The following is a 14,447-nucleotide window of genomic DNA, read 5'->3' as shown; positions in this document are numbered from 1 at the left end:
TTGGAGACGGAGTCTTGCTCTGTCGCCCAGGTTGGAGTGCAGTGGCCGGATCTCAGCTCACTGCAGGCTCCGCCTCCCGGGTTTACGACATTCTCCTGCCTCAGCCTCCCGTGTAGCTGGGACTACAGGCGCCGCCACCTCGCCCGGCTAATTTTTGTATTTTTTGTAGAGACGGGGTTTCACCGTGTTCACCAGGATGGTCTCGAACTCCTGACCTCGTGATCCGCCCGTCTCGGCCTCCCAAAGTGCTGGGATTACAGGCTTGAGCCACCGCGCCCGGCCACATAATTCTTATTCTGAAACAGAATGTATGTCCCAAAGAACATGATGTAGTATTTAGATGCAACTTACACTTTGTAGCAATCACAAACCCAACTCCTTCCGAGAACAAAACTCAGATTTTACTGAAAGAAACTTGAGGAAGGGCAATGTTTTCCAGAGCATCCGGGTTTGTCGAATGTCTCCCTTGCCACATGCTTTGAATTCATTTCCTAAACGGGGGCAGAGTTTTGAACTTGTAAAGCCGACAAGAACCAAATGAAATTGCAGATCTTGGAACAAAGACACAGACTTGGGTATGAAGGGTCCTTTGTCTAGCATTAAGCACATATTTAGTCAAGGAGCAAAAGTTAAATCAAAGACAGGCAAAAACAAACGAACCACAAACAAGAGGAAAAAAACCCTGGCAGAACTGGGGAGGATAAGCTGGGCTTGGTGCAATCCGGGTCTGACTTAAGCACCGCAGACATTCCCAGAGGCGCGCTCCCGTGGATGGGCTCCAGGCCCCCTCCTTTTCTCCATTTGGTAAGCCTTATGATTGCTTGATGGCTGTGAAGTCCATGATGAAAACATGTTGGTTTAATTGGAATACCAGCTAGCCCCTAAGCTTGTGGAGAAATTGTCAAAGGCTCGCCCCTTTACAAACTGCAAGGGACCATCCGAAAGACATGCACCCCACATTCATCCTCTCACTTCTGGTCACCTTGAGCAGTAGCAGAATCTATCAAATATAAGGGAATTCTCAAATGGTTTAAGCAATACCAGCATCTCCATTTTTCTTCAAATGTTTAGCAGAAATTTAACATGGGCTTAGAAACCGTGGACTCCTTGGCCCAGCCTTGTGTCCTTCGTTTTTATTTGTGTGAGAAAAATATACATAACTGAGTGTTTTCAAAAAAATTTCCCCTTAACCTTGTGGGAAGTTCAGAACTAGGGACACATCCTGCTCACAGTCTAGTAACAATTTTACTTTATCTGGGCTTAATGGTACCACAGAATGCTACGAGGGTAGCACTAATCCGAGATGTGTCTTGCTGAGAGGCTGAGACTTTGTTTGTTTGTGACAGAATCTCACTCTGTTACCCAGGCCGGAGTGCAATGGTGCAATCTCAGCTCACTGCAAGCTCCGCCTCCCGAGATTCAAGCCCTTCTCCTGCCTCAGTCTCCCGAGTAGCTGGGACTACAGGCACCCACCACCATGCCCGGCTAATTTTTGTATTTTTAGTAGAGACGGGTTACACCATGTTGGCCAGGCTGGTCTCAAACTCCTGACCTCAAGTAATCCGCCCGCCTCGGCCTCCCAAAGTGCTGGGATTACAGGTGTGAGCCACCATTTCCGGTCTGAGACTTTTGTTTTTTAAAACATTAGCAAGATACTTCTTCAGTGTCTCCTTTCCAAAATGTCTAGTGATCTTAACCCAAAGCAGACAATGAAAATACTCAAATCCCTGGGAACAAAAGCTACAGTTACCATGAACTGGCATAAGAGTGGTGTAACAAAGGGTCTGGCAAGGTGCTTGGCTTGGTAATGAATCCCTGGTACACAGGAATCATCCTCTTCCCAGGCCTTCTTTCTAGTGTCCAGGGTTTAGAAAATACAAGAAATGCTTTTTAAAAAAATTAAATCTTGTTGGTATGCCATATCCATTGCTCTAAGTCAGAGCTCCAACAGACCCAGAGGGCACAGTTCCTTCCTTGAAAATTCCTATGTCAGATATTCAGTGGGAAACAAACACATACGAAATGCACACACAGGAGAATAAAAGCCACACTCGTTCAGAATCAGTATAGTGAAGTCACGTGGGAAAAGCAATCATATCAAACTAGTCTCATTTACTGTTTCACTTTTTATTTTTAGTAGGTAACAGGTTTACAGATTATTCATTCGCATAACTCATTTTTGAGGGCACTCTGCTAATGCTTTAAACGCAGCATATTTGAATTTTAGGAAAACGTTGGCAAAATTTCTTTTAGTCATGAGAATAAGATGAAAAATGTGGCTTCTATGACAGTACAGTCACCTGGGCCCCTGGACCAAGATATAACCCTCTGCTCCCCACCTCCTCCTTATGGACAGACACCTCTGTCCAGCACCCCCCATCCACCCTCCACTCAGGAGGAGCCAACTCCAGTTACGATGTCAAGCTGCCAGGGTCTTGAACAAAGAAATTAAGAACACAGGGGAATTCCTGGTAATAAACGAGGGCCATTTCAACCCTAGACAAATATAAAATAGAAAGTACTGGAATGGAGATTTGGCCTAGGAAAAAGAGAAGGCAGATTTAAGTTAAAGGAAGTAGAAAAAGCTTTTCAGTCCCAAAGATATGTGAGTGGGACTGGAAGGGGCCTGTGCACACCCGATAGGGATGCACAGAACTTGATCTTTAGCCTTACCAGGTCTATCATTTTTCAGGCTCAGCCTTTGAAGGCCTAATAGCCAAAGATCGAATTCTTCAACATTGTATTTATCAAACAGTAAATGACAAATTGTAATGACCATAAACTACATGCTGAACACTGTTTCACATGCTTGGGATGTATCAGTGGACAAAACAAAGATCTCTTCTCTTTGAAATGTCTGTTCTAGCTAGGGAAGAAAGACAACAAAAACTAACAGAATGAATAGGTAAACTGTAGAGTATATTTAAAGGTAATAAACACCATTGCAAAAATTTAAAAAGTAATAAGGTGGCCAGGCCCAGTGGCTCACGCCTATAATCCTAGCACTTTAAAAGGCCAAGGCAGGCAGATCACTTGAGGTCAGGAGTTCAAGACCAGCCTGGCCAACACAGTGAAACCCCGTCTCTACTAAAAATACAAAACTTAGCTGGAAATTGCTTGAACCCTGAAGGTGGAGGTTGCAGTGAGCCAAGATCATTCCACTGCACTCCAACCTGGGCAACAGAGTGAGACTCCATCTCAAAAAAAAAAAAAAAGGTAATAAGGGAAGGAGGACTGGGAATGCAGCAGGGAGGGGTCTGCAGAGAGGAGGTCTCCCTGGAAAGACATCAGCTGAACAAAGATCGGAACACAGTGGGAGTTCTCCATGAAAGCGAACCAAGATATAATCTAGAGGAAGCACTGCCCAAGCAGAGAGAACAGCTTGTACCAAGGCCCTCAGGAAGGAGCATGACCTGGTGTCTCCCTGGTGTCCAAGGAAAGGCCAGGAAGACAGCGTGGGAGGTGATGGCAAGAAGGCAGGAAATGAGGACAGAGAGATACAGGGGCCTGATCATGCAGGGCCTTTAAGAGTAGGGTTTTGACTCTGAATGAAATGGGAGCCACTGCATGGTTTGAACATGGCGGTGATGATAACTTAGAAAGATCACTGGTGCCGTGGAGTAATCCGTATGGGAGACGATGCTGGCTCAGGGGACAGTGGTGGAGGTAGTGAGAAGTGTTGAATTTCTGGAAGTATTTGGAAAGCAGACACGAGAGGGTTGTTGCAATTCGTGGATTATTTGTAGGGGGAGAGAAATAAAGGGGGCTTAAGAATGTCCCCCACAGGCTGGGCCTGAGAAACAAGAAGTGCTGATTGCTATGACCTGAGATGGGGAAGGTCCCGGGGTGAGTTTGTCGGGGACATCAGTAGCTCAGCTCGGACGTGCTGCGTTGGAGAAGTGTGGGAGGCATCTGAGTGGAGACACCATGCAGGCTGCTGAATATCAATCCTGATGGTCCAGAAAGAGGTTTGGGATGGAGACACAAATTTAGGAGTTGACAGAGAGTTGGTATTTAAAGGCAAGAACCTGCACCAATTAACAAAGTACGGACCAAGAAAGGGGATGAGGACAAGCCTTGGCACACCTAACACTGAGAAAACATGAGGAATCACACCACTGACAGGTGAGGTTGAAGCAACACTGAGGATTGACCAGTGGATTTAGTATGTGGCCAATGTTGGTGAACTGGACACAGGCAGCTTGGGTGGAGTTGGGGGTCATGGGATTTGAGAAGCCGACTGGAATGGGTTCGGGAAGAAAGGGTGAAGAGAAATCTAAGACCCATTAATGTAGATGACTCATTCAAGAATATAGGCTAGGAAGGGGACACAGAGGCTGGGTGCGGTAGTTTACGCCTTCAATCCCAGCACTTTGGGAGGCCACGGAGGGTGGATCACCTGAGGTCAGGAGTTTGAGACCAGCCTGGCCAATATGGTGAAACCCCATCTCTAAAAAAAATACAAAAATTAGCTGGGCATGGGGGTGGGTGCCTGTAATCCCAGCTACTCGGGAAGCTGAGGCAGGAGAATCACTTGAACCCGGGAGGCAGAGGTTGCAGTGAGCCAAGATTGCACTATTGCGCTACAGCCTGGGGAACAAGAGCAAAACTCCATCTCAAAAATAAATAAATAAGAAAGGGAATACATAAAGGGGATCGTAGCTGGGGCAGAAGAGGGAACTGAATCAAGAGCCGTGTTCTATTTTCATTTCTACTAGAGCATGCTTGTATGCTGATAGTGATCTTGATCAGCAGACAGAACTGGTGAGGTAGGAGAGACCGTAGAGAATTTATTGTGAAACCCTTGAGGAGGTAAAGTGTAGGGACAAGGTGACCAAGTGAAGGGATTAGCGTTAGGTTGGAGCATATGAGATAGTTAAGGCCTCACTGCATTCTTGACAACAGAGTGATCACTGAGGTTAATTTCAAATCCACATCATAACCCCTGCCAGATGTGAGAGTGAGGTGTGTCATTGGAATTTGTTGCTAATATCAGAACACAGTTACCCCTCTGTATCCGTGGGTTCTGCATCTGTGGATTCAACCAGCCATGGATTAAAAATATTTTTTTGTAAAAAATTCACATCTAGAGTGGAGGGAGTGGGGATGGTTAATGGGTACAAAAACATATTTAGATAGAATGAATAAGATCTAGTATCTAATAGCACAACAGGGTAACTACAATCAACAATAACTTATCGTACATTTAAAAATAACTGTGGGAGGCCAGGCGCGGTGGCTCACACCTCTAATCCCAGCACTTTGGGAGGCCGAGGCAGGTGAATCACAAGGTCAGGAGTTCAAGACCAGCCTGACCAACATGGTGAAACCCCGTCTCTACTAAAAATACAAAAATTAGCCGGGCATGGTGGCACATGCCTGTAATCCCAGCTACTCAGGAGGCTGAGGCAAGAGAATTGCTTGAACCTGGGAGGTTGCCGTGAGCTGAGATTGTGCCACTGCACTCCAGCCTGGGCGACAGAGAGAGAGAGCCCATTTACATAGGAGTATAATTGGATGGTTTGTAACACAACAAAAGGATAAATGCTTGAGGTGATGGACGCCCCGTTTACCTCGATGTGATTATTACGCATTGCACACCTGTATCAAAATACCTCATGCATTCCATAAATATACACACCTACTATGTACCCACACGCTTTTTAATTAAAGGAAACTACAAAGAAAACACATCTGTACTGAACATGTACAGACTCTTTTTCTGTCGTCATTCCCTGAACAATACAGTATAACACTATTTACATAGCATTTACATTGTATTAGGTATCATAAATAATCTTAAGATGATTGAAAGGATACAAGTGAATGTGCATAGGTTATATGCAAATACTGCCTCATTTCATATCAGGGACTTGAGCATCTGTGGATTTTGGTATCCACAGTAGATTGTGGAACCAGTCCCCCATGGATACTGAAGGACGACTGTATTCACTTTGAAATGCAAGTATGCATTTGAGATGTAACATAAAGTGAAACATTAAAATTGTATCAATAGGTTAAAGTGAAATAAAGCAACTACTGATTATTATAAAAACTGTTGATTTAATGTCCAAAAACAATTATTAAGAACTTTCAAGGCCAGGCGCGGTGGCTCAAGCCTGTAATCCCAGCACTTTGGGAGGCCGAGACGGGCGGATCACGAGGTCAGGAGATTGAGACCATCCTGGCAGACAAGATGAAACCCCGTCTCTACTAAAAAATACAAAAAAACTAGCCGGGCGAGGTGGCGGCGCCTGTAGTCCCAGCTACTTGGGAGGCTGAGGCAGGAGAATGGCGTGAACCCGGGAGGCGGAGCTTGCAGTGAGCTGAGATCCGGCCACTGCACTCCAGCCTGGGCGACAGAGCGAGACTCCGCCTCAAAAAAAAAAGAACTTTCAAATACTGAAGCACATAAGGAAATAGATTGACAGTTCATGTGGATGTGGAGAAAGTATATTAGCTTTGTAACTTTGTAACTTTGGGAAGAATATGATATCCTCTTTAAGCCAACAATGTATAAAAAATATGTTTTTAAAATATAAAATATGTAGTATAAATTATATAAACATTTTATATCATATGAAGTATAAATTTAAATGTATAATAAATACATATTTGCATAATAAAGATTATATTATATCACAATTTTTATCATTTTAGAATTGCTTGATGAATACCATTTATAGCACTAAACAACATGCATGCCTTCTTTATAAAAATGTGGTTTATACCAAATTTATTTTATTATTTAATATCATTCAGGCCATGAATCTTTGAAGAAAAAGTCTTCTTTTGGGATTCTTGCCACCTCAGAATTTCATGAGAAGGCAAATCTCCAAAATTGTGTGCAGCTACATCTATAATAAATCATTTTCAATTCAGACAGAACAAAGAACAGACAAGGTACAAAGGAAAATGATAGTGGTGGGCAAAATTGGGCACATTATGTTCTCACTAATCTAACTTCAAAAGACAGACTTATAATAATACTTTTAAAAGATAATGTCTTATAGCTTTGAGTCTGCAGAGACTAAATAAAAAGCTTCTCAGAATAATTGCTATTTCCTGGTGTTTTCAGTAGCTTTTTGGCTGCCAAATAATGGTTTAAATCTGCCCAAGTTACGACTTCAAGGTACAAAGCTCCATCTACAAAACATGCTACTAAAATATGTTTTCCTGAATTGTATTTTACTGTGTATCAATCCGTGATATTATTAAAATATCCATGTCTTGTATATCAGATGTTTGGGCATGCAGAAACAAATAGAAGTTGCCTTAAAGTTTGGCATGGTAGATTAATGAAAACTTTAACAATTCTTCTCCTTTATTCTTTATCATCATTTCTGAGTATAGCACAGCAATCCAAGAAATAGTTATGAAATGAAAAATTAGGATATAAAGTTGCCATACAATTGTCATTGGGAAAGAAAGAACCAACATGGCTAACACCGTAAGTGGCTTAGGAATTACAGATGTATAATTGCTTCATTCATGACTTTCAGCTCATATTTGGAAAGAAATTTCAGCACAGTATAAGGTAGGGACTCTTCAACCAAAAACAAAGCACATGACATACAAAAGATTTTGAAACTTTCTTGTCTCTTTATGCAAGACGTTCAGAAAGGTTGAATAGCAACTAATACATGCTTTTTAAAAAGCGTCAGCAAAAAAGAAAAAATAGGGATTAATATTATACTTTGCAGAGAATAACAGCAACAGAGGCCTTACAAGCAACTAATGATTTATTTGCTGGAATCTGCTGAAGAAATAAACCCACTGATACGGCCAGAGAGGAGAAGTTATCCTTCCGTGACACCTGATGAAAGACACTACCACCTTTCTGTGGAAATGAAAAGCTGAAATGCACATAAAATTCAAGAGATTACCTTTTTTTTTAGACGGGGTCTCACTTTGTCGCCCAGGCTGGAGTGCAGTGGTGCAATCTTGGCTCAGTGCAACCTCCACCTCCTGAATAGCTGGGATTCTCCTGCTTCAGCCTCCCAAGTAGCTGGGAACTACATGCATCCACCACCACGCCAGGCTAAGTGTGTGTGTGTGTGTGTGTGTGTGTTAGTAGAGATGGGGTTTCACCACGTTGGCCAGGCTGGTCGCAAGCGCCTGACCTCAGGTGATGCACCCACCTTGGCCTTTCAAAGTGCTGGGATTACAGGCATGAGCCACCGCACCCGGCCAATTTTTGTTATCTTAAAGTCCAATTGCATGACTTCATTGCTACATGTTTAGATTCAATGTTTAAGAGGATAAATTTTTAGGGAAATGCAAATCAAAACCACAATGAAATAACATTTCATACTCACTAGGATGGCTATAATCAAAAAGAAGCTTAATAACAAGTGTTGGTGAGGATGTGGAGAACTTAGAAACCGAATACCTTGTTGGTGGGAATGTAAAGTGGTCCAGCCACTTTGGAAACAGTTTAATGGTTTATCGAAAAGTTAAACACAGAATTACCATACAACCCAGCAATTCCTCTTCCAGGTATATAACCAAGAGAATGGAAAACATACAACCACGCAAAAACTTGTGCATGAATATTCACAGTAGCATTATTCATAATACCCAAAAAGTGGAAACAACTCAAATAGTCATCAACTGATGAATGGATAAACAAAATGCTGTGTATCCATATGACAGAACATCATTCAGCCATGAAAAAGGATAGAGTATACACGCTACAGCATCCGTGAAGCTTGAAAACGTTAAGCTACATGAAAGAAGCCAAACACAAAGGGTCACATATTTGATTCCACTTTCATAAAACGTTCAGAACAGGGAAATCCATAGAGACAGAAAGTCAATTCAGAGTTGCCAGGGGCTGGGCAGAAAGGGGAATCAGGAGTAACTGCTTACGGGTTAACGGCTTCTATCTGGAGTCATGAAAACGTTCTAGATCCGATGGTGATGATGGTGGTACAATCTCGTGAATATACCCCACTAAAAATGACTGAATTGTAGACTTTAAAAGAGTTTACAATCCATTTTGAAAAATTTTATGGTATATGAATCATATCTCAAGTTTTTAAGTAGAACAAACGTTTCTCAAGTACAAGGTACTTTTATTTTTCTATTTCTACATATAGATCTGGAAATGTTTGCTGTACATATTACGGGGCTACATTTTTAGAAAACAAGTCAAAATAATTTTATCTTTCTCAGGAATTCAATTTCCATTACTATGAGTAACCCTCTATACCTAGTAACACCTTCTGTCGTTAAGTCTATTTGCCTGATGTTAATACAGTTACTACAGTTCCTTCAGTTAGAATTTGCATATTTTTTATCCTGACTTTCAATCATTGCATCTTTATGCTAAAGGTGTATCTCTTGTAAAACTCAAATATTTATAGTTTTCTTTAAATAATGTCTGACAACTTTTACCTTTTAATTAGAGTTTAGCTCATTTACAAAATTTACTATGGTCGCTAATATATCTGTATTTATTCTACTGTCTTAATATGTGTTTCTACTTGTACTTACTTTTCTATTTCTTTATCTTCTACTCGTCTTTTATTGGTTAGAGGATTTTTGTTTGTTTGTTCTCACTCTATTTATCCTCCTAACTTATTTTAGAAAGTTAAAAGCTCTATGTATATTCTTTAAACATTAAGCTAAGTTTACTAATTATGAATATTCAACAAAGTCTAAAGTCAGTATCTGAGAATTACAGAAATCTTAGATCACTTTTTTGCCATCACATGCCTCTCACTTTACACAGTGTTTTTGCCTGGTCTTAAGAGTTTTATGCTGATGCTACCTCAAGTTAGACATTGGTGCTATTTGTATGGAGTTAACGTTTGTTCATATTCACTCTCACATATGTCAGCATCCTTCTTGGACTCCACATTCTTTCTTAAAAGTCAGACTTTCCATCTACTTGTGGCATATCTTTCAGAAATTTCTTCTCAACTGGGGTTCCCTGAGAGTGTGAAGATGTAATGCCCCAAGGCATCCACAATATGTAATGAGTTAACGTCTCTAATACGCATCCAGATGATACAATGAGAAGCTAATCACTGAAGACACTTTCTGCAGTGTTTAATTCTCCTATGGGACTTTGAGAAAGGCTGCTACAGAACACCATTTAGTGGGGATCTTTTGATAACTCTCTTGATTATTCTTTGTCAGAAAGTTCTATATTTTATTTGTTTTTCTTGAAAAATAGTTTTGCTGGGTAAAGAATTCTAAGTTGTGAGCTTTTTTTTCTCTAAGTGCACTGAAAGCATTATATCTTCTGGATAGCATTTTTGCATTCATATTTGGAAAAGACTGGTATACATGTGGAACTAAGGTAGTAGCAAAAGAGGAGGTGCCAATCAGAGAGACATGATTTCAAATACCTCTTTGAACCTTGGTTACCCATCTGTAAGATGGGTACGTTGCATGGTTGTTAAGTTTAGATGTTGTAGATGTTACAACTGAAATACAATATGTACTCATGATCATTATGATTATTAGTTCTGCTTTCCTCCTTTACCCTACATTTTCTATAGAGTTCATAGGTTTGAGGCTAGATCCCCAGAGAATAAAGTTTTATGTAGAATTGTGGAGGTATCTGACAGAAGTTTCCTCCATTGAAATAGTCATTCAGACTAGTGGGAGAGATGATGATCTGACATCACATCTCTGTCTTCATTCCAATCCAGAGAGTTCTCTTCCCTCTGGACACAAGATTACTTACTAATTACTTGAAAGCCCTAGGTACTATATTTAACAGGTGATAAGATTTGTTTATAATGCATTGGTTTGAATTTAGGCCAAGTGCTATGTTTTGTATATAAGAAAGTGTGTGGTTCCCAATGGTGCCAGTTTTTTCAAATGGCACCACTGGCTTTTCAGAGTGGTTGGAATATTCACGCTAATATTAGTGGCTAATCTCACTAATACCTACCCACTATCAGGTATTGACTATAGCCAGAAAGACAGGGAGTAAGGAGACACAGAGAACCCCGTGCTAAGCTTTGTTGCCACATGTGTCTGAAGCAAATGACCAAACTGCTGTTCCTTCTCTGATTAGATGTGACACACAGGGTCACCTTGTAGACACACAGTTGAAAGGAAATGAAAGACATTGTTCATTGCCCTCTGCTTTCCCCTACTCCATACACACACACACACACACGTGCACACACACACACACACACACACACACACACACACACACAGAGAGACAGAGAGAGAGAGAGGAGAGAGACCATGAGTTTGCCCATTAGTACATGCAATACTGTCTCTGGCATGAGGAAATCAGTACCCTTACTCTTCCCCAGGCTACAGACCTTTCCCTTCCCTTCAATTGAATATGGAAGGCAGAAGTGAAACTTGTTTTTATTTTATTCACATCTACTTAAGGTATGTTTAATTAAAGAATAAGAGCCTGCTAAGGATTAAGCATTTAACTAGATAAATCAGTCGTTAAAGATTTTGAAGACTTTTTAAAGCCTAAAAGTAGGCATCAGATAGATAGACTCCAAAATACATAACAATTCTTCTGCTGGTTTTTGTTGTTATTGTTATTTTCACATTTTTGCTATTGTAAGCAACACTGTGTTTGATAGTCTTAACGTAAATCTTATTCCTCAAAAATGACTTACAGATGAACTCCAGCAACCCAAAAAATATGTTCAGACACGGTTTTACAGCATGGGCTTGTCTGTAGATTTGATGTCTGAGCCACTCAGCATCTTCTCAAACAAGATGACCTGAGAAGAAAAGAAAGGCTGACAGTGGGAAAAGTAAAGCCTATTTAATACAGGATGAAAAAGACACTGCAACTCACATTTTGATCTGAAAGTTTATGAGATCTCAAGGCAGAGACTGGGGTGACATACCTCATTGTCTTCTGGATGAAGCCAAACTCCAGGAAGGTACAGTGTTTTCTGAGGCCCAATATTCCAATATCGCCCAAGGTTACGTCCATTGATGAACACGAATCCGTAATTCCAGTTCTGAAAGGAATGGTGGCTTGAGATTTGGAAATAGGTTCACCTTAGCAAGGTAAAACCTAAGGCACTTGGGGAGTGAGAACAAGATTGAGATACTTTATGGCACTCAAAGGGAGGTGAGTTTAGAGTGGGATATGTTATAGAATTTCTACCTTGCACTCTAGGAACGAAAGAGAAAAACATAAATAGAACCAGCCCTCTAATGGTAAGGCTGCTATTGTTCCTGTTATGTGATATATAATGTTATATATTTTAAAAAGCAGATCTTCTACTTCCAGAAATAAATATCAGGTAATAGTGATGAACACCACCTAATATCAATAGCCTCTGGCCCAACGCGCAGTATCCAGCCTACGTAAATCACGGGCCGGCCGACTGAGGAGTTGAGAGAGAAGAGGGCCGAGGAGAAGACGAGACGATCACGAGGTCACAGCGAGATCCCAAGTAACCTCGGCCTACATGTTGAACCATAATTCTACGCGCTCTACAAGCTAAAGATACCAAAAATCTATGCCAAGGCGAGGTGGCGGCGCCTAGATATCCCAGCTAACCTCGGGAGGCCCTCTTGAGGCATGAATGCGTTCAACACAGGAGGGCTCGTACAGCTTGCAGTTGACTTTAGACGGTCCACTTGCACCTATCTCAGCCCTATTGTCATCTGGGCGATCAGAGCGAGACTGGTCCGACTACAAGAAATTTTATAACAAAAAAAAAAAAAATATAAAAAAAACAAAAAAGAAAATATAATTACCATATAATATATATATATATATAATATATGCTGCACAATTTTAAAAATCTGCTTACAATATAATGAAGAATTACAGGACCAAGATCTAGAAGAAGAAAATAGAGAAACAAGGAGACATCCAGGCAGTTTTCCACTAGAGGCGCCTGCTTATTCTGGGCTGTAACAAAACGGTCTAGCATATACAACTGGAGTCTCTGAAATGCTCCAAATTAAAGGACAAAGGTTTCTGGACTTGACTTCCAATAAAGTAGTTACATGCTACATATAAAAGAAGCATCAAAACACAAGGTATTGAAAAAATAAAAGAAAATAATGGATAAAGATATGTAAACCCTAACCAAAAGGAAGTTGCTATAGCTCTGTTAATATTCAGAAAAATAATACTTTAAGGCAAGAAGCGTTATTAGAGATAAAGAGGGACATTTCATGATGGTAAAATTCTGAATTTACCATAAATGTATATACAACATACATAAGAAAAGCATAGATCCAAAACATATCAGCAAAACTGACAGAATAATAAAGAGAAATAAACAAATTTACAACCATAGTAGGAAATTTTTATACAACCTTTCAATAGTCAGTAGGCAAAGCAAATATCAATAAAGATATAAAACATCTGAAAGATGATTAACAAAATTGAACTAATTGACATAATAGAACATTGATCTAACAGCTACAGTATACACATATTCTTTCAAATATACCTCAGAATATTTACAAGCTTGATCCTGTGTTAAACTAGTTTTCACATAAACTTCTCAGACTACAATGCAATTAAGCAAGAAATTGATAACAAAAAGATAACTATAAAATATCCAAATTCTTGGAAATTAAGAAAATCACTTCTAAATAAACCATAAGTCTAACAAGTAATGACAAAGGAAGTTGGAAAATATTTGAATTCACTGATGATGACAATAAAATAGAGAGAAACTTGTAGGATATAAAACTATCAGCAGATTTTTCAGTAGAAACCTTGCAGGCTAGCATGGAATGAACCAATATATTTAAAATGCTGAAAGAAAAACAACTGGCAACCAAGAATACTACATCCAGCAAAACTGTCTTTCAAAAATAAAGAAGAGATAAAGACTTCCAGATATACAAAAACTGAGGGAGTTCATCGCCACTAGACCTGCTTTACAAGAAGTGCTAAAGGAAGTCCTTCAGCTTGAAAAGAAAGGAACTTAAACAATACCAAGAATCCACAAAAAGTATAAATTTATTGGTAAAGATCATCATGTTTCTCCCCAGCAACAACATGGCCCCCAGAGTGGCCTGCAGCTTTCTGGACAGTGCCACCAGGACACCCAGTGCCTTAGGTTGAATACTACCTGCCAAATGGTACCATCAGTCTACACTATTTCCCTTAATAGGAGAAGAAAGTACAGCCCTACTGTAGCAAAGTTCTGGTCCCAGGGAAGCTCCTCAATGTCCCCAAAAACGTGGAAGTTGTCATTATGTGCAAGTCTTTGTGAAGCACACGACCATCAACAATCCATACAGCCATACGAAGGAAAAGTGAAATTCCAACTCAAAACTTAGAGGTGAAGAGCAAGAGTAAGTATTTTATAATTCCTAGCAGACTCAAGAAGACTGGCCCTAACCTGCAGGATAAATTGCAGACCTTCTCTTTTGCTGGGCTTAATTTGCCTGCCAGCTCCTTACAAAACCATCTTTAAGACATTCTAAAATGCCCACACCGAGGTCACCTTGATACCTTCAGAGAAGCA

At 40.4% G+C, this 14,447-nt stretch overlaps 1 protein-coding gene across 4 annotated transcripts in view; it reads right to left on the bottom strand.

The window, feature by feature from the left end:
- Positions 1 to 8,376: 8,376 nt before the first annotated feature.
- GLB1L3 (galactosidase beta 1 like 3) overlaps positions 8,377 to 14,447 on the bottom strand; it is a 43,976-nt gene continuing 37,905 nt past the window's right edge. For all 4 annotated transcript variants that reach the window (XM_017872181.1, XM_017872178.1, XM_017872177.1 and 1 more), the window contains 2 exons: positions 11,847 to 11,963; positions 8,377 to 11,717 (listed from right to left, as the gene is read on the bottom strand). In XM_017872181.1, coding sequence (XP_017727670.1) covers positions 11,652 to 11,717; positions 11,847 to 11,963 — 183 coding nt within the window. In that variant the 3' untranslated portion in view covers positions 8,377 to 11,651. The remainder of the gene's footprint in view (positions 11,718 to 11,846; positions 11,964 to 14,447) is intronic.

This window comes from Rhinopithecus bieti, unplaced genomic scaffold (genome assembly GCF_001698545.2).
Source record: "Rhinopithecus bieti isolate Rb0 unplaced genomic scaffold, ASM169854v2 scaffold_6481, whole genome shotgun sequence".
In the NCBI taxonomy this organism is placed as follows: Eukaryota; Metazoa; Chordata; class Mammalia; order Primates; family Cercopithecidae; genus Rhinopithecus; species Rhinopithecus bieti.
Note: the sequence above shows the minus strand (reverse complement) of the source record. Positions and strands in the feature narration are given on the sequence as shown.